The 19,182-nt window shown below is 51.8% G+C and overlaps 1 protein-coding gene across 1 annotated transcript in view; it reads left to right on the top strand.

Moving 5' to 3' along the window:
• The first annotated feature begins 576 nt into the window (after window positions 1–576).
• The window catches only part of ATL1 (atlastin GTPase 1), a 20,779-nt gene continuing 2,173 nt past the window's right edge, over window positions 577–19,182 (top strand). Inside the window, exons 1-12 of the mRNA XM_019474787.1 lie at window positions 577–777; window positions 1,139–1,273; window positions 2,135–2,239; window positions 2,984–3,034; window positions 4,944–5,000; window positions 9,260–9,352; window positions 10,276–10,414; window positions 12,424–12,551; window positions 13,247–13,303; window positions 14,108–14,179; window positions 15,220–15,651; window positions 18,052–18,066. Of these exons, the coding sequence (XP_019330332.1) occupies window positions 745–777; window positions 1,139–1,273; window positions 2,135–2,239; window positions 2,984–3,034; window positions 4,944–5,000; window positions 9,260–9,352; window positions 10,276–10,414; window positions 12,424–12,551; window positions 13,247–13,303; window positions 14,108–14,179; window positions 15,220–15,651; window positions 18,052–18,066 (1,317 nt within the window). The 5' untranslated portion in view covers window positions 577–744. The remainder of the gene's footprint in view (window positions 778–1,138; window positions 1,274–2,134; window positions 2,240–2,983; window positions 3,035–4,943; window positions 5,001–9,259; window positions 9,353–10,275; window positions 10,415–12,423; window positions 12,552–13,246; window positions 13,304–14,107; window positions 14,180–15,219; window positions 15,652–18,051; window positions 18,067–19,182) is intronic.

The raw sequence follows: 19,182 nt of genomic DNA, 5'->3' as shown, positions 1-19,182 counted from the left end.
CATGAGGTACTTAGACACCTCAGCTTGAATGCTGCATCCATTTTTGAGACAGCCTTCGGGAAGGACCTGGTGGAGAGTGTCCAGAGGAGAGCAGTCAGATGCCTAGACGACGTGGTAGCAAGGGATGATCGGGGGGCTTGGACTTCTCTTTTCTAGCAGAGAAAAAGTTAAGTAAGGGAGGTGTTATGGCAGTCTTTGTGTATGTAAGAAGTTGTTGCAGGCAAGAAGAGAGTGATCTGTTCTCCATGTCAACTCTTGTAGGACAAAAAGTAACGGGTGTGTTTTGTCAAGGGAGATTCCAGCAGGGAACTCTCTGTCTGCAGGGAGCATGCGGACAGATGGCCCCAAAGTGGCATGGAGTCTCCATTGAGATGTCTGAGGACAGCAGACATCTGCTCTGAACGATGCTATTTTGGGATGGATATTTGGGCTAGCTGGTCTGTTACGACCCTGTCCAGCCCTGCTGTCTGTGATTCTGCACTTTGCAGAAGAAGGAACCTAACAGCTCTTGTTTTACTTGTTTATGCAGGTAGTTTTGCAGAGAAGACTTATGAGTGGAGCTCAGAGGAGGAGGAGTCCGTGAGAAAGGCAGGACCAGTGCAAGTCCTCATTGTCAAAGATGACCATTCCTTTGAATTGGATGAAGCTGCACTGAACCGCATCCTCCTCTCAGAGGCTGTCAGAGATAAAGAGGTCGTGGCTGTGTCCGTTGCTGGAGCTTTTAGAAAAGGAAAATCATTCCTGATGGACTTCATGCTGCGGTACATGTACAATAAGGTATGGCTCCAGCTCAGGTGGCTCTTCCCAAGGGTATGGTGCTGCTGCTCATTGCTCCCATGTACCACCCGGGGATGAGCTGGACAGGACACTGGCTTGGTGCCCCAGGAATGCTCAAGCACCTCACTGGCATGGGCTTCACAAAACAAAATAGAGCAGATCCTTCCACAGCCCTGTGCGCCACGGGGTCTGTAGTGGACTCCTGACTTTGGGGCAGAGATGTTCACATTTTCTGCCCTGTAGGAAACCTCTCTTATAGGGGCTGCCCTCCTCCAGCACTGGGGTGGAGGCAGCACAGAGGAAAAGTGTAAAACCAAAGTGAGATGAGAACTCCAGCAACTTCTTCTGTTCCTACCTGCAGGAAGCAGTGGACTGGGTTGGAGATTACAACGAGCCTCTGACTGGTTTCTCCTGGAGGGGAGGGTCTGAGCGGGAGACGACCGGCATTCAGATATGGAGCGAGATTTTCCTGGTGGACAAGCCCGATGGTAAAAAGGTGTGTGCTTCTCTGTTGCACAGCTGTCTGTTGCTGGTCAGCTCATTTGTCTCTTCCAGCTTTTGTAAGACTCTTCCTGCCTTGTCTTAGGTGGCTCAAATGCCTGTGCAATTTAGAGAAGGTCTTCAATACCATATCCCTAATTTAGCATGAATGGGTTTAATGCAATGAGTTATACGATGTCTGGGTGTCCCTGATACGTTCTCTAGGTGTCCCTCTAACTCTGGGCATCCCAGAGTTTATTTCTCTGCTATTCCCAGGGATCTTGAATCTGAGGTCCTTGCAAACTACTCCCCTTTCCTAGAGCAGTAGCTGTAAAATGGAGTGTCTTCATTCAGGGTGGTCAAATACCATGCAAACTGGATTTTGGGGCATCCTGCAAATTCAACTTATAGCCAGGAATATTTGTATTCATCTACTCTTTAACGAAGAGCCCAACACCAAAGTGACGCTGAATTATTCACGGTGTGATTTCTAATACTGGCTGAATGTGTTTTGGGTTAAGGACGTGCGATACGCTGCCGTGTTTGTCTTCTGTGACATGAAGCTAATGCAGACTCAGGAAAAGATGCATCCACACTGACAGCAAGTATTTGAGGAGCAAAGCAGTTCCCTCCTCTGCGTTGCATAGCATTCATTTTGCTGCTTGCAGGAGTCATCGTGCTGTCAAGAGTGACTGGGGCTGCTCTTTTCCTTTGTCCTCCAGCAATTATAAGTCTGAGGCAGAAGCAGTGCGATTCCCAGCACAATAATGCAGCTGACATTCACCCCCCTACCCCTTTGGCATTTGAGAGTGATTTTGCTTGGATGAAGATGCTGAACGGGTGCATCCAAGCTGACGTGGAGCTTTCTGCCTCTCAGGTTGCAGTGTTGCTGATGGACACGCAGGGGACCTTTGACAGCCAGTCCACCCTGCGGGATTCTGCCACCGTGTTTGCCCTTAGCACAATGATCAGCTCGATACAGGTAAGAAGGGGGATGTCTCCAGGAATCAATTCCTAAAAGGCAAAAACCCAGTAGCTTGGCAGGAGCCTAACACAGCAGCTAGCCAGGGCCTTTGGTGGGAGAGACGAAGGCCATCATGTTGGCTGCACTGAGTGCAGGATTCACACATGATTACATCATCACAGGGAACAGTCTCATCTCCTCATCTCACCCCCAGAGCAGGGCCAGCAGCAGATGCACCCCTTTGCTTCCAGCTACCAGAGAGGAAAGGACCTTGGTCTGGGGAACTGGGTGTGCTTTTGTCTCAGTGCTGTTGGAGAAACCTCTGGGTTGGAGGTGTTCACGCACCAGTAACTGCGTAGCCTGTTAGGGCTTCCCTTCCTACCGTCCGGCCTTTGCTCTTGGAGGACAGTGTGAATGGGATGGAAGCTGTGTCTTGGTAAAGAGCTCAGCACATCATAAAAATGGAGAAGGAACATTATTTGGACCTGACAAGCTAGCAGGCTGGGGCATGGCAGCCCCTGGTGTTCCCATGCTGGAGTGTTTTGCTGCACAGGGAGTAGCAGTGCCTGTCTTGTCTGACAGTGTGAGTCTGTCCAGCAGTACAGCTGTGCTGGGGGCCTGTCTTGTACCGGCACCGTGGGCCAGCTGGGACTTTGGCTGTGTCCCCATGGTAATGTCGTAGGCTTTAACCACACCGACCCACGCGTTGGCCCGAAGGATAGGCCATTCTGAGTGCTCTGAAGTTTTTGTTTTTAAATGCAGGTTTATAACTTGTCGCAGAATGTGCAGGAGGATGATCTGCAGCACTTGCAGGTAAGACCCTTGTCCCTGCTGCTCTGCAGCACTGGGGTGCCTGGATTATGCTCTGCACTTCCAAGCTGTGTTGCTCTGGAAAGGCACTTTTGCATTCAGAGCCACGAAAGGGTTTTTCGGTTTCCCAACTCTCATATTGGTTCATGGGCATGGACGAACAGTCACTTGATTTGAAACCTGTCTTGCCTACGCTCTCGTAGCATGGCTTCTTGGGGACCTGGGTCCTTTGGCAGGGCGGTCAGTGGGACGCTTGCCAGGAGGGACTGTTCCTGTCTCTGGGACGCATGCCTTCCTCAGGGCTGATCGCCTGTGGAGCTGGAAATGGCCCACGGCTGTGCTTTGTGCTGCAGCGGGTGGCTGGAGGGCAAGGAGAGGCTGAAAGAACCAAGGCTGATAAGTCGAGACAAAAGTGGCCGAGAGGGGAGCTGGTGACGGTCTTCAGCTGTGTATGAAGCCGCTGCAAAGTGGAGGGCAGTATCTCTTATGTCCACAGTGCACGGGACCAGTTGTCATGGGTGGTGCTGCAGCCAGAGAAGGTTAAGTTGACTTTTTAATGGTGAGGTTAGAGGAGCATCAAACAGGCTGCGTAGGGTAGAGTACCCATGACAGACTATCTTGGTGTGGAGCACCAATCACAGGTCTGCCAGGAACAGTTTGGATACAGCTAACGCTGGCCTGTGTGTCCTTCCATGGGATTATACTGGGGTTCCTCAGGGAGCAGAGACCCATCAGAGGCCAGGACTGACCCATGGGGCTGGAAACACGCAATGACTTGCAGCAAGGGGCTAAAGTGACTGGTAACAGGGAGGGATCCAGGGTAGTTAACGGTGTACTGGCTGTACTCCTGCTGCGAGCGTCTGTCCGCTGCTCCATGAGTAGGGGCAGTAAAAGCGCTTGTTTGACTTAAGTGATGGGGAAGCTGAAGGCAGAAGTTGCACTGTTCGTGCTGTAGGACGGGAACTTTGGATTGTTAGGAGAAGCCCAAAAAAATTGGGTAGCCGTTTATAAGCCTGGATATTGGCATCTGGTACTGGCTCAATACAGGTGACCCCTGAGGGTAATTACAGCCCGGACTGTTGGAGACAAGCAGCTAACTGGATTTTTGTGGCACACGTGTCCTGCCCATTTCCTGGTATTACCTCTAGCTTTCTCTTCTGTTTAGGTGGTTCATTGATTGGTTAGGTAGGTTTTTCCAGGAGCTTAAGAAAAAGGAAAGAAAAGCAGAAGTCCAGCTGGAAAAATCAGCATTTGAAGAATTTTGTGCCATTTCAGTCAGTAAATACTTTTAACAATAATGCTTTTTTAACATTGAACTTATCGAATGCAACTCTGATCTTTCAGTTTGGATTTTAAGCCATTATTGTTTAACTTGTTGACCCATTTTTAGGCATCTGTGAAATACATTATTGTGCCTTCAGTTAGAAATTACAGTCCAGAGAGATGGGAGAGCCTTCAAATCTTGCTGGTAGGCTGATCTTACAGTCTTTGCACAGTGGGGGTTTGCAGGGAAAGTACTTATTTCTGAATTCATTTCCGCTTCTTCTTGGAGTGTTTAAAGAGAGCAGGGCTCCAGCAGTCCCCTGTAGCACGTGAAGTTTCTGGTTGGTATGAAAGCAACAGCAAACAGCTGATTTGAGCCACTTTTCACAGATTTGGCAGCCAAAAATTCCAGGCTGAGATCTTTCATGTGAGGGCTCAGCACGGTGATTGTCTGTAACAGCTCCCTGTGCCTCTCAGATGTGAACCGAAAGCACGCAGCCAGCCAATTTCTGTTCCAGCTCTGCAAATGGTGCTGTTAGCCCTGAGTCAACAACCGTCCCTTGCTGCTGTGCCTGTGGCCGACAGCCGTCTGCCCGGCTGTGCAGACTGACAAGCTAACAGTCCTGTTGTTCTTTGCTTCTCCTTCCAGCTTTTCACCGAGTATGGCCGGCTGGCCATGGAGGAGACATTCCTGAAACCTTTCCAGGTGAGTCCGAGGGTCCTGGCCAGCACACATCCCCTCCGCCGGAGGTGGCTTGGCCCCGAGCCGGTTGGCTTCACCACGAGGTGTCACTGCAGTTTGCAGGACCCGGGGGGAGATGGAGATGCCTGGGGACTGGCTCAGCTGCGTGAGGGAAAGGCTTTGTGCTTCCTTGCCTCCAAAGAGGCTTCCAAATAGATCCAACATCCCTCTTTCTTTCCTCTCTGAACCCTTGCCATCCCGAGAGCTCTGTCCTGTCCTGCCAGATGTCCTGCTGGGCTTGGAAAGCAGTCAGGTTTTGCAGCAGGTTTGTCACGCTGTCTACCCGGGGACTCTGCCCAGCCTTCGCTCTGAACCCGCCTGCCCCGGGAATCCCTGCTCCTGGCAAAATGAAAGGACGAGGATTAGCTCAGAGCTCTAGCGAGTGACAGCAGAGCTGTGGGAAGGCTCAGTTTAAGTGGGGTTTTAACTTCAAATAAGGGACATCTGTTCATCCTGCTGCTTCCCAACCTGTGAAAAGCTGGCATTCAAAAAAGGGAGAGCATCGGGCAGGCAAGAGCTTGCTCTGGACACCAGAGCTGAGCAGCTGGGAGGACGGTGGGCTGTGACAGCCCCTTCCAGTCGGATATGGAAAAAAAGAGACAAAGCAGAAGGCAGGGGGGCAGAAGGAACCCATTACACGGCTGTGGCAGTTCACTGAAGCTCCAGTCCTTTAACGGATCAAGTAATGATTTCATACGGCTTTGGTTACGGCTGCACCGAATCCTGTGCACCTGGGAGGCTGGGAAGGTGGTTGAACAGGTTTCGAAGCTTTCAGGGGTCTGTGGGACCAGGTGTGAGGCAGGGAGCGGGGCCTAAGGGGATGGAGGGAGCGGTGCTGTGAGCTCCCCACGCGTCTTCATGCCGCAGTGGAGCTGCAGGGCTCGTTGCATGATCGGGGTGGTAAATAGAAGGAAAACACCTTCTGTGGGGCTCTGGCCTTATCCTGTACAAGTTGTTCCTTTAACCAGATGCTCTTTGGCAGTCCCAGTGGCTTGTTCCAAGTTCCAGCTGGCATCCACAGTAGCTTAGGTGGTGGCTGGATGGGGGTTTGTGAGCTTCCCAAAGTGGAAAACAGCAGAGAGCAAAACATGCTGTAAAAATGCAAATAGTAATTGGGAATGGGTTACAGTTATTTTACTTTTGCCTTCCAACATAAAAATAGAATTGCCGTCCTCACCACCATCCTGGAAGGCCTAAGGGGTTTATAGGGTGTCTGTGGTCAGGAAGTGGAAATAAAATTAAAAGGTTAAAAAATACAACAAATGGACAAATTGAGATTTTGGAGAGCTTTGAGGGTATATTGGATGCTGGCATGAGCAGGTGACTGATAAACGATGTGAAAGCTACCAGTGAAAACATATGACTTGTAGTAGCAAGAGCTAGGAGAAAATTGTAACGTGGTACAAAAAAAAGCCAGACATTAAATAAATATTCCTGCTCCTTATTTAAAAACTATCAGGATAATGTAGCCAAATATTTCAGTGAAAGTGAAATACTTCCTACTCCATCAGTAAAAAGGAGGCTGTAAGGGGAAACTTTTAAATATGCTTAAGTCATTAGGACTGGATAATAGGCTCTGATTTTACCGAAGACCATAATTGCTGTCAAGTCACACAGTTTTGTGGGTAGCAAGTCTTGTCAAACAATCCCATTATCAATTTTTAAAAGACCACGAGTTTGGCTGATAAAGGCAGCTATCACCATGATACGTTGCCTTCTGTAAGCCTTATCTCCCTACGATGCTGATTAAAAACAAGTGAACAACATACCAAGTCAGCATTGTCTGTTTTAATCCATTGTAAATGGATTAAAAACTCATTAACTGATAGATGACAGAGCACGCTGGACTAATTTTAATAGGGAATCATCATCCTTCAGAAGTGTTTCCTTGGGGGTCCCCCCCAGGGTCTCTCTGATTCACTGTCATCTCCATTAATGATCTGGGGAAAAATATCAAACGACTGGAGGTAACCCTTGCAGACGTGATAAAATTTGGTAGTAGGATCGATGGTGACGTGGCCAGGTGAGCAATGGAGATCTCCTCTCCACATTGCAAAGTGGGCTTGTTCCTGCAAAGCCCCTTTTTTAAAGACAACCAAGCGTTTTGATTAGGAAGCAGGAGAAGGGCGATGGTAAATAAACTGCTTCTCCGGTGGGGAGGACGAGGCAGCGTGCAGCTCAGTGTCTGCAGCTGCGGCTGGACAAAGTCAGACTAGCAATGAGGAGCACACTGTTAATGAGGGGGGGCAATTTAATGGTTAGGGTTAAGCTTAACGAGAGATGCAGGGGCTTCTCTGATAGCTGCGGGCTTTAAACCGAGACAGCTCTCTTTGCAGAAGAGAGTCTACAGCTTGAGTTTCTTGGGTGAGGGTTCCAGGCCTGTAAGTCAAACAAGCTGAACCTCTTTTGTCCTTAAAATATACGAATCTGTAAATGAGGCTTTGGAAAACAGCTCCTATAGGAAAATGCTGCCAAGCAGGGAGAGCACCGAAAGTGTCGATAGCGAGGCAGTTGCACTGGTCCTGCTGGAAGGGAAGTAGTACTTGGCAGTGGAAAATCAACATTTCCCTTTGGCTCCTTCCTCTCCACGGTGTGTCCTCACACTTGCGCTGAAGCGTAACCGCCTGCGCTGCCCCATGCGCCCTCGCCAGATGCCAGTCCTGGTCGTGATGCCTTCGCAAAGGCTGCCCGTGGTGCCTGGCAGTTTGCTAGGCTGGAGGGGCTGAGGGTGGGTATGAGGCATGGTGAAAACAGCACGTCTGGAACAATTTTGCTTAAGAAGGAAGAAAATAATTCCCGAGTCAAACAGTGCAAGACATGCCTAATGTGTTTGTGGAAAAGTCCTAAACATGGGCATGCCTCCTAAGCATCTCACAGCCTTAGAAAGAACAGCGTGTCCTGAAACAGCTAACTGGGTGCAGTTGCTGTGGCTTGTCGTGCAGTTAGGAATGGCCAACTCACTCTTCTCTTTTTCTTTTTTTTTTTTTCCTTTCCTGATGTTTTATGGAAGAGAAATAAGGAGGGGAAATATTTTCCCTCCCTCCCCTAAATCTTTTTTCTAAACATAGACAATTTTTAGGGAAATTCCAATGAAACGGATTCCACTTGCTGACCTGCTTATTCATGTGCATGAGAGAAACCCTGGCACCCCTGCCAGGCCCTCCTGGGCTTCGGTGTTCAGGGCTTCCCCCTCCAAACCACGTATTCATACACAGGACGTAGGTCCCTTGCACAGATGAGACACCGGAGACAGGATTTTTTCTGAAAACATTTTTTTTTTTTTTAAAGATTAAAAGTTGACCGGGTATCTATTTGGCAGCTTCAGTTTATTGAGTGTGATTTTACTGGCTTGTGTCGGGTGTTTTTTGCCCCTTTTTTTTTTTGAAAAAATTTTTTTTTTTTTTTTAAGATTAAAAGTTGACCGTACTGGTATCTATTTATTTATTGCATAGGAACTTTGAATGCCTCAATGAAGATTACAAAAGCCAGTGATTTCTTATTCACCCTCGTTATCCTGCATCTGCTTCTCATTAAAAGTCTGTCTGGAAGGCTGCCCAGTGAAAAAGGCTGAAAAAATGAGCCTGTAAAATTCCCATAGGATGGAACTAAATGTGGCTGGAATGAGGGAGCTCGTTGCCTTTTGTCCTGGTTAGCAAAAATCTCTTTCTTGTTTTGCAGTTTAAATGATTGACGCTATTCTTCAAGCTAGGGAATCAAACTGCCACCCAGCAAACCCGTGCAGCAGTCCGGGGTCTGCTCCCCCTTCCCCCTTGCAGGACACGGCCACACGTGCAGCGAGTCTGCGCGGTCTCAGCGCCACGCTGGGGTGGCCCTGCACAGAGGGGTAGTTCCACCAGTAAAGGTGTGAGTTGCTGCTGGAGCTGGGCAGAGACTCGGGGCCAGGTCTTGTTGCGGCATGAAGGTAGGGCGAGGGTGCCAGGGGGGGGTCCTGCCACCGCTGCGGTCTCCGACGGCTGAGCGTGATCGGCTGCTGCGAGCGGTGGCAGTGGGGAAGGAGGCCCTGAACTCCCTTGTGAACCCCTTTTTGATAATGTACAGCAGTTACACGTCTCATGTAGCCACTCCTGGTCCTGCGATTAGCAGCAAAGAGCAGAGCGATGCCCTTGAAAGATGAGTTTTTCCGAGCTGGAGCAGCTGGTAACTTTGACTCAGGGGGTACTGTATGGCACTGACCCCACTGTGTTTCTGTCTCGGTTTTCTAGTCCCTTATATTCCTTGTTCGTGACTGGAGCTTCCCATATGAATTTTCCTATGGATCCGATGGTGGCGCAAGATTTTTGGAGAAGCGGCTGAAGGTGCGTTCTTTCTGACCTGGGTTTGTTTAATGAGCAGTGCTAGCCTGGGTCTACGCTCATGGGTGATGGAGAGTGAAGAGGCAAATCTGGCTTGTGACCCAGGGACTTGTGACTGCCATCACCTGAGTGGCTGGAGAGTGCACAGGGCACGAGGGTGAGACCTTGATCTGGGGGACAGCCGGCGCTGGCGAGTGTTATCCTGGGGCAGGGAGCAGGGAATGGGGTGCAGAGCACCGGCACCAGTGAGGGTTCGGCTGGGTGGCCGCAGAGCTGGCTGTTAGGTGTGAACTGCAGTGTACAGAGATGCTGGTTACGGTCACGCTTATCCAGTGCCTTAAAATCACAGAAGAGGCATTTTAGGAGGCTGAATTTCCTTGCCACGTTCAGTGGAGGGCTGAAGCTGCCTGCATAGGCTTCTGCCCAAGCCCAGGCTCCTTGGGGCTCTCTTGCTGGGAGCAGCTGGGAGAGGCGTTAGAGATGGGAGTCAGCAGATTCCCTAGAGACCGGGAAAAATGTTTTAGTAATAGATAGTTGTGCAGTAAAACTGACGGGCGAGGGCTCTGCTGGGATTAATCAGGAAATGCATGGGTGATTTGGTAGTGGAGAGACCTAATTAAAGGGGAGACAAGAAAGGCCCTAGTGGGAAATCCCAAATGTTTTTGTATTCCAGTCATACACGGCCATGCATGTTTTCCAAATGATAATAATATGCCCCAGGGCATGTGGTCAGAGATACGCTAGTTCCTTGGTCGCTGGAGGAGCCTTGTCTTTGTCCTCCTGCGGCATACCCCTTCTGGCTTGCTCTTCCTGCTGTAAGCAGCCACAGCGCGGAGTACCCTGTGCCCCTGCCAGCACCGCTGGCCCTGCGTTACCGGTGTCCCCACCAGAAGGAAACCCCCTGACCCCAAACTGGTCTCTCGCAGGTCTCAGGAAATCAGCATGAAGAGCTGCAGAACGTCAGAAAGCACATCCATTCCTGCTTCACCAAAATCTCCTGCTTCCTCTTACCTCACCCGGGCCTGAAAGTCGCCACCAACCCTAATTTCGACGGAAAACTGAAAGGTACGAAGGCAAAGGTCTGTTTTTTAAGTGGATACCTTAGATGCCCTGGCAGACTGTCCTGATGGTTCCTGAAACCTCTAGAAATATTTTCCATGAAAAAACTTCTGGGAGAGGAGTTGGATCCTCCTCCCAACGACATACCCGCGCTTGGCTCATTCTTCCAAGTCCACCAGCAGCCTGTTCGTTGCCAGATGCTTTTAACCTAAGATGGAGGCGGAGGCCGAAAAGGTGTGGGAGGCTGAAAAGGTCTCAGAGCTGCTGGCAATATGCACTGTCAAGACAGATGGCTGATAGGAAACCGGGGAAGGGCAGGGCTGAGATAGGAAGTTTATGGACAGGGCGTTAAGCCTGTAATTAACCAATTATGCCTCACTTGCAATTCGGCACAGATGCGGAGCGGTGCAGGTTGGTTGCTGGAAGGCAGGCTGGTGCTTGCGGAGGGCGGAAGGCCGGTTACACGTGCTCACAAGGGAACATTATTTCACTTTGAAAAGCTTTCCAAGGAATATCTAATCTTCCTGACTTATCTGATCAGTGGTTTCCCTACAGGTCAGACTTAGTTCAACAGGTAAAAGAAAGGGGAAGGAAAAGAAGCCATGGTAAGATTCTCCACCCTCAAAGGAGCCATACGCTGTGGATTTTCTTAGTTGGTTGTTGTGAACCAGCTGCTTACCAGCATCGCTGGTTACAGGCTGCTTGCAATCTTAGCAATAGAGAAAGTGGCCCATTAGTCACTTAAATTAGCAGACAGAAAGATGTTACTTTTTCTCTGGTTTTTGTCTGGCTAGTGATTAGACTTCTGGCAGATTGTTCTTGTGATTAGTGATTAGTTCTTCTGGCAAACTCTGTGCTAACCAGCAAGCAGGACAGCGAGGCGGGACGGGGGGGAGGCATGCTGGTGGAGACTGAGCTGATCTGTGTTAGTTCCCCCCTTAATTTCAGGTGCTGAGTAGTACTGAACAAGTGGTGTGTGCTGAACTGGCACAGGAGTTGGCAGCGGCTTCTTGACACCATTTTTCTTGTTCCCTCAGAGCTGTACTCAGCTTTTTGTGCTCTGATGGAAGAAACGTGGGGAAACTTCCCCTCTCTCCTTACCTTCCAAATGCCTGGATGTTGCACTGTTTTTTCTGTCTCCAGTCTTGTACAGTTTCATTTAAATGGCAATAAATGGATGTCAGACACTATGAAGCCATAAGAATGACTGTTAGGAGACGAGTCTGCCTCTGTTGAAGTGACACAAGCAGCCCTTGGACCCCTCAAACAGCGCCCTGTGCCAGCTCTGTGCTTTGGCAAAGGGGACAGGCTGGTAGGAGCAGAGATTGTGCCTGTTCCTGGTACCTGCACCGAGGGGAGTCTGACGGTGCAATGTAAATGCACAGTCACTCGCAGGAGTCCTTTGTGTACCTGTACCAAGTGCCTAATGGTTTGCAAAAGCTTTAAAATGCTTTGCAATGAGAATTTCACATATGGGTTCATAGAGGACCAAGAACTCGGCACAGAAAATCTTGCCTGCTGGCACAGGAGGTGGCAGGGATGAGAGCCAGAGAGCCTAAGCCCCGGCAGAAGATTTCCACTATGAGGGCCATGGAGCAGAGCAAAGGGAAGGCACAGCATGTGCCCGTGCCTTGTCCACTAAAGGTCATGATTTGCGAAGAGTGTATATGTCTAGGCAAGAAGATGCTGCTCTCTGGCTATCAGCGTTGCGTGCACATTACCAGCGTCATCAGCAAAAAGCAGGTTTTTTTTCCCCATGCAGTCACATTTGTGTTTGCGCAAGTATTTTTGAGACCATGAAGCTGGTTTGTGGATATATGCACAGCTGTATGTTCTGTCCGTGGGTTAAGTAGCGACTTAACCGGGGCCACGATCATTTCTGAGTGCTCACATCACTAAATTATAGGGTGTCTGAGTCTCTGGCGTGACTCTCCTGCTCTTGTTTCATGTGAGTGCACACTGAAGCGCAAGTCTGACGTTGGGCTGGTGCTGATGACATTGGGTTTTGTTTCCAGAAATAGACAATGAGTTCATCAAGAACTTGAAGATTTTGATTCCTTGGCTGCTTAGTCCCGAGAGCCTGGACGTTAAGGAGATCAATGGAAACCATATCACCTGTCGAGGCCTTGTGGAGTATTTTAAGGTATTGGCTTATTTAAGAGAAAGTGGGCTTATTCATCTGTGGCACACTTGCACTTTTGCTGTAATGAAAGGGGAAAGCAGCAGCAGGCAGGCCAGCACTTAATGGCCGGAGGAAATGTTCTTGGTCTAGCTAATAGTCCTGACTCTCATTGCTGCAGAAAACAAACAGCTCACGGTCGCGTATTTGACCGCGCAGTAAGCCCAAGAAGTGGGCAGGGCTGTTTTCCTCCCCTGGAGAACTGAGGGCCAGGGGGTGGTAGGCTGAGGGCCGTATTCCCATTGCCTTTGGAAAAAGCTTATTTTTGTTGTCATGACTACTGGGACATTTTAATGCAAGACATCAGTGAGTAATTCTCACCACCTACTCTCCAGGGCTACCTGACTCTGGCTCCTTCTCCTTCACTGAAGGACGGAGGTAGGTGCAAATCCAATGGTAGAAATACTGGGCGTAAGCGGTGGAGTGAGAGCCTTGAGTGACTGACCCAGGCCACCCAAGGAGTTGACCTCGAGCCATGCTACGTAGCATTTTCTGACACAGCATCCCCTGCTGAAGCCATCTTGTGCCAGGAACGTCCTCCTCTTCTGTGCTTTTAAACATCCTGTTAAAGCTGTGTCTGGAACTGGGCGGGGGTGTTTGCGTGTTGCTCGTGAATGCCATGTTCAATGTGATTTCATTTTCTGTGCACTGTTTTGCAGGCATACATAAAGATCTACCAAGGGGAAGAATTGCCACACCCAAAGTCAATGCTGCAGGTATGTGAGCGTGAGCTGGTGGGCATTCATGCACTGTAATTGCCATTGATTTCCAGTTAATTGTCAGAGGTGTCCAGCTAGTGCAGCACATTGGGTTTTCTGTGATTTTATTTCAAATATCTTAGTGTAACAACCCAAGAAATAGCCCTTTTGGAAGTATTTGGCAGTCACAAGTCTGATATGGCTTAGCAATTGCGGCAGCACGGCTCGTGCACCTCGGCCGGACTGTGGTGACTCGCTGTCTGTGCACACAGCGTCAACCGGCTTAGCTGAAATTATTCCCCCGCAGGTAGATAGCATCGTCTTTGGCTGCGGTGGGGCCGCACACGGAGGTGACGTGGCCCCGCACGCGGGCAGCGGCTGCTGGGCTGCAGCTCTGCTCTCTGAGCCAGACGGCTTTGTGGGAGGTTGCAGCTGTAGCTGTTTACATATGACTGAGCCTTTTATCTGTTTTCTTGCTGTTTCCCACAGCCGAAGCCAAAGTTTTCGTTGCCCTGGCTTGGAGGGGAGGAATCCTCTCTTCATGCAGGCTTTTGCCTGGGGGGACTGAGTTGACTGGACGTGTAAATACGGGATGATCTTATTTGGCATTGGTCAGAGGCTGGGGAGAGTACACTTGGCTAAGACAAGGGAGCTGTTTAATTCCGTACGTGTGCACCAGGGTACTGTGCACAGCGTGGACCGTGTGTGTACACGTGTGGACCATGGGTACCCAGGCAGACAGTGGTCTGTCTCTCTGCAATTACACTTCTTAACCCTGTCGTTCTGCAGCTAAACTCTGTACCCCTTTTGCCCTTCTTGCAGGCCACAGCAGAAGCCAACAATTTAGCAGCGGTTGCCACTGCCAAAGACACCTACAGCAGGAGAATGGAAGAGGTAGGTGGTGCTGAGCACGTCGTTTCACAGCGCCCATGTCTCCTGGCTCTCCTGTCCTCGTGGGGAAACTTCCCTGCCTGGGTTCCTGGTAGAAAACGTCCTGCATGGACCTGGCCAGGACTGGTTAGTGCTGCATGTTCAGGGTCCCAAAGAGGGTCTCTCCTATGTGGTGGACAAGGGGCTTTCTCGCAGGCTGGAGGAGAGCAATGCCCGGGCAGGGTATCATGGCAGGACAGGGGAGGGTGATTGACAAATGGTCACCGTTTCATCTGATGGCAGCTTTTTGCAGACCACGTGGCCTCTGCTGAATTTGCATCTTCCTTCCAGTGTTCCCCAGCATGGGTAGATGCAACCCAAAAATGTGATGTAATGGGGTGGCAGCGCTGCGTGACCGTGCAACCCATGCTACGGCTGGTGCTAATTGGGGGATAAAGTCATTATAACTGGCTTTTCACCTATGCCCTGCCCTGTCAGCCCATCCCTCAGCTCTGGCGAGGGGATGGTTGTGATGTTTTAAGGTGAAGCTCAGACCCCAGCCTGTCTCCAGCCACTTCCAGGCCCCCAATCTGTTCATCAGTATTGGAGATCGCTGCCTATTGGCAGGAAAAAGGTACGGGGCTGCGTGGCCAAACTGCCTGTGGACTGCCCTGGGCCTTAGAACTAATGTGAGCATATTCTGGAACAGGAGGAAAATGCCGCGGGGTTTCCAGCACTAGAAAATACTGGGGTTCAGGGTCCTGCCGGTCAGTGTAGCTCAGCCGTCAGTGTTGCCCGAGATCCTGGCTTGGGCTGTGAGCGAGTTGAGTAGGGGAGCTGTGGGATGCAGCTTCCCAGCGCAGACACCCGCTGCCCCGGTTTAACCTGCGCCTTGCAGAGCTGTCCCAGATGGACAGCACAGTCATGGAGGTCTTCCTGCAGGATCTAGTGGTCCGTGCCAAACGGGAGCCTGTAGAGCCCTAATTCCAGTGCTTTGCACGGCACAGCACAGGAGCTGTGGGTGCTGAGGATTCTGGAGTGATTGGACTGTGTTTTCCACGCAGGTCTGTGGTGGGGACAAGCCTTTCCTTGCACCTAGTGACCTCCAGACCAAACACATGGAGCTGAAGGAGGAGGCTGTGAAGCTGTTTCGCGGGGTGAAGAAGATGGGTGGGGAGGAGTTCAGCCGTCGCTACCTCCAGCAGCTGGAGAACGAGATAGATGAGCTCTACATCCAGTACATCAAGCACAACGACAGCAAGAACATCTTCCACGCCGCCCGCACCCCCGCCACGCTCTTTGTGGTCATCTTCATCACTTACGTGATAGCTGGAGTGACCGGCTTCATTGGCTTGGACATCATAGCCAGTCTGTGCAACATGATCATGGGCTTGACACTTATCACACTGTGTACCTGGGCATATATCAGATACTCTGGGGAGTACAGAGAACTGGGCGCAGTAATAGACCAAGTGGCCGCAGCGTTATGGGACCAGGTAGGATAAAGAGCTTTTGATTTAAGAAAACAAACCAACCTCACCAAGCTCTTAAGCGTTGAGTTTCCTGGGGCTTTTCCTCCCCTTTGAAATGGCTTTTGCATTTGCATTTTGGGTTGTTAGATGCTCCAGCTGGGCCTGCCTGGGCAGATCCAGCTGCTTGAGCTGGTTGTGCTGTGATCAGTGAGAGAAGACCTGTGCCCTGTCTTCTTCAGACAGCAGGACGATGAGTTTTAGGCCATGCCTTACACCTTCTAGATGGGGGAAGCAGGGACAGAGGAAATGTTTTCAGATCAGTTTGTGGAGTTGATTGTAAGGGGGACAGGAGGAGGGCCTGGGTAGGACCGCTCTGTGGTTGTAGGTAGGCAGTACGAGATGGGTTGGAGAGCAGGAGTGAAGAGCAAGGCTGGAGCTGTGTACCAACCCACCCCTTCCCCTGCTCGAGCCTCTGAATCCTTCCCAGTGTGAAAGACAAGCCGTGTAGATCCGGGCAGGGGATGAGAAAACTCACAGCAAGCTATTTTGTTCTGCCTTTTTTTTTTCTTCTTGTCTTACCCGTCACCAAATGTTGGTTTGTGGAGCCTCAGACCTTGCAGGAACGGGGCAGCTTTGCTTAGGGTCCCACCGGGGAGGCGTTCTCGGAGCCAGTGTGTGTGGTTTTTGTGTGTGCGTCTGTGTACGTCAAAAAGAAAGACCCGTATCTCTCTCCTGGTTCAGGGCAGGGATTTTGGCTCTCCCCTGGTCTGCCGGAGACTGAAGCCAGGTCTCAGCTCTGCCTGTTTTGGCACTGGGCCCTGCTTTCCCATTACAGCCCCTGCTTCCCCACCCCAGCCGTAGCTGCGCTGGGTCAGTTGGTCTCACCCGCTCTTTTTCAATTTCTTTTTTTTTTTTCCAAACAACATGGGAAGGTCTCGGTTGGACCCCGATGTCAAACAGAAACACCCCTAAAAATCTTAAAAATGGTCAGAATGAGTAAGCACCCCCCCACACACACCTCCCTGCGTTGCTCTGCCTGCTTTCCGAACAGCACCGTTGCAGCGCCCAGCCCCGGCAGGGTTATCTCGCAGCCCACGACCACAGTATTTTTAACACTCGGTCCTTCCTGTTTCCCCTTCTGCGGCAGCCCTTTCCTCTCCCCATTGCGGAGCTGCCGGGGAAGGCCCGGACGCTGCAGGCTCCCGGTGCCCCGCTTCGCCCCGGCCAGGGGAGTAGCCCACCGGAACGCAGCTGCATCCGCGGGCCCATGTGCCGAAATGCCAGTTAAAGGGCTGCCATGGCTTCCTGCTCGTCCCGTGGCAGAGCCGGCGGGAGCTCGTTGTTTGCTCGGCCCTCAGAAGCCACCAGCCGCAGTCGTGGGTTTCATTTCTGTAGTGCTCCGGGGGGGAGGGGGAAAGGGCCGTGCTCAACAGCTTTACCTGCTCCTTCCCTGCTTTTTATCCACCAGCGAGTTTTTGATCAAGAGTGACCACGTTTGCCTGCTTCCCGTTGCTGCACAGAGAGCTGCAGCTGGAGCTAAACACGCAGCTTTGGGGGGAAAAAAATGAAGCATTTATTATTCAGTTCCTTCATCCCAGAGCTGGGTAGCGGTGTTGCTCAGCCGGGCTGCCTTTAAAATAAGGCGGCTTGAGAGCAAGAGCAGCCCATTGCCTGCGTCCCAGGTGGGTTCATCCTGGCTGCCCTGTCCTCAGTGGCCTGAGCATCCACAGTAAATCCCCCCTGCGGTGCGGCCAGTGCCCGTGCCGCAGCCGTTTGCTCAGGGACCCTTCCTGGGTACCTTTGGGAGACGCTGGCGTGTTTAAGCCCAGCATTTGCCTATCCCTGTGCAGTAACCAGTGGGGGGGGGGGGGGGGGTTAAGCGGCCGGCAGGAAGCCGGAGATGCTGCCCGCTTGCAGACTGCCCAGCTGGGGAAAAATAAAGAGGTTAAAGTGCCCGCAGCTGCTCCCTGGCGCCCGCTGGCCCCCGCGGGCTGCGCAGCACAGCTTTCCAACCGAAGGGAAAGTTCTCCCGAGAAGGAGCTGGGCAGAGGGGCAGTACTGGCCCTGCTGCAGGTGCCGGGGCTTGGGCAGCGTGACTCCGCCCGCCGCGATACACAGGGCTGGTGCCCAAGTGCCGTGGGTGGGTTCAAAGCCCTCGTGGCTCTGTCCCATGGGGGGCTCGGGTGTCCCGTGGCGGCGGGACCGGCTGCAGGAGGGGTGGACGGAGCTGTGAGGGGTCCAGCAAGAGGGGCAGCCTGTGCTGGGTGGCCCCCCCCGGGAAGGCACAGCCGTGGTGGCACCAGCAAGTGGCTGTGGCCAGAGGCGTGAGCACCGTGCGCTCCCATGGGTGTGCGTGATACACAGAGATACTTTTTTTTTTTTTTTCTTTTTCTGTCTCCCCCCCTTCCCAATGCCTCTCCCCAGGGAAGCACTAATGAGGTAAGTGGCTCTTGTTCTCGGCATGCAACACCACTCGGCTCCCGTGGGCCAGCTGGGCCGTGGGCTCCCGGGGGAAAAAAACGCATCTCGGATCCAGATGCACGTTTCAGCCGCGTCGCTGCCTTTGGGCTTGCGGAGGACGGGGGGGCTGCGAGGGCGCTGGGCAGCGGTGGCATCCTGGCCCTGCACCAGGACACTTGCCGGTGGCTGGGCTCTGGTTGTTCCCTGTGATCCAGATGCCTGGGGAAGGGAGTTAAACGTGGGCGCTGCGCTCCAGGCGGTGCTGGAAGCCAAGTGGGGGAGAGATTTGGGTGGGGAGTGTGTTTGTTACGATGGGGCTTTTCACCTTTCGCCCATCAGTTCTGTTTGGGGATTTTCCTGTTGTGCTGAGAGGTCAAACCGAAACAGCAGTTTGTTTTGTAGCACCAACTGTGCCGGCGTCGCGCAGGCAGAGCTGAGGAGCCCCCATACTTGGCCAGGCCTCCCGGTGCCGCTGGAAGTGCCGCGTGTTGTGTTTTGGGCAAAACCACCCCATACCGGATTGAGAAAGCCGAACGCAGAGCCTGGGAGGCATGGTTTATCTCCCCAGTCTCTTCCTGGGGCAGCGTGCCGAGTACAGCTCCTCTCACCCCGCATGGCAGGGGAACTGCTCCAAGGGGAGCCGGTCCCTGCCTGGCGCTCGCGGTGAAGCTCTGCAGGGAAACCTGGGTCGACAACCGTCGGCAGCCCCCCCATAGGCCGGGCTCGTTGTGGCTCCGCTTGCCCAGCGCCACAGTGGCACAACGCTGAGCTGCTTGCCAGGCCTGCGCCGAGGGCGACTGGAACCTTATTTAGGCAAAGCCTTGTAAGCATCTAATTAAACCAAAAAAGGCATCCTTACCAGTCTGTGTTACGGCAGACTTACGTTAATCCTGCGTTGTAGCCAGGTGCTGCCCCAGGTCTGTGACAAAAGGCAGCTCCATCTTCTATCGTGTCACCAAAGCCCAACAGCTCCGTCTGTCAGTGTCAACACACTGTCCAGCTACTGAGTTACGTGGGGAGTTCCTCTTAAAAGAAAGTTGGAGCAGCTCTCACACCTCCAAAAGGCCATTTAAAAAAAAAAAAAAAAAAAAAAAA

This window comes from Aptenodytes forsteri, unplaced genomic scaffold (assembly GCF_000699145.1).
Source record: "Aptenodytes forsteri isolate BGI_AS27 unplaced genomic scaffold, ASM69914v1 Scaffold76, whole genome shotgun sequence".
Taxonomy (NCBI): Eukaryota; Metazoa; Chordata; class Aves; order Sphenisciformes; family Spheniscidae; genus Aptenodytes; species Aptenodytes forsteri.
Note: the sequence above shows the minus strand (reverse complement) of the source record. Positions and strands in the feature narration are given on the sequence as shown.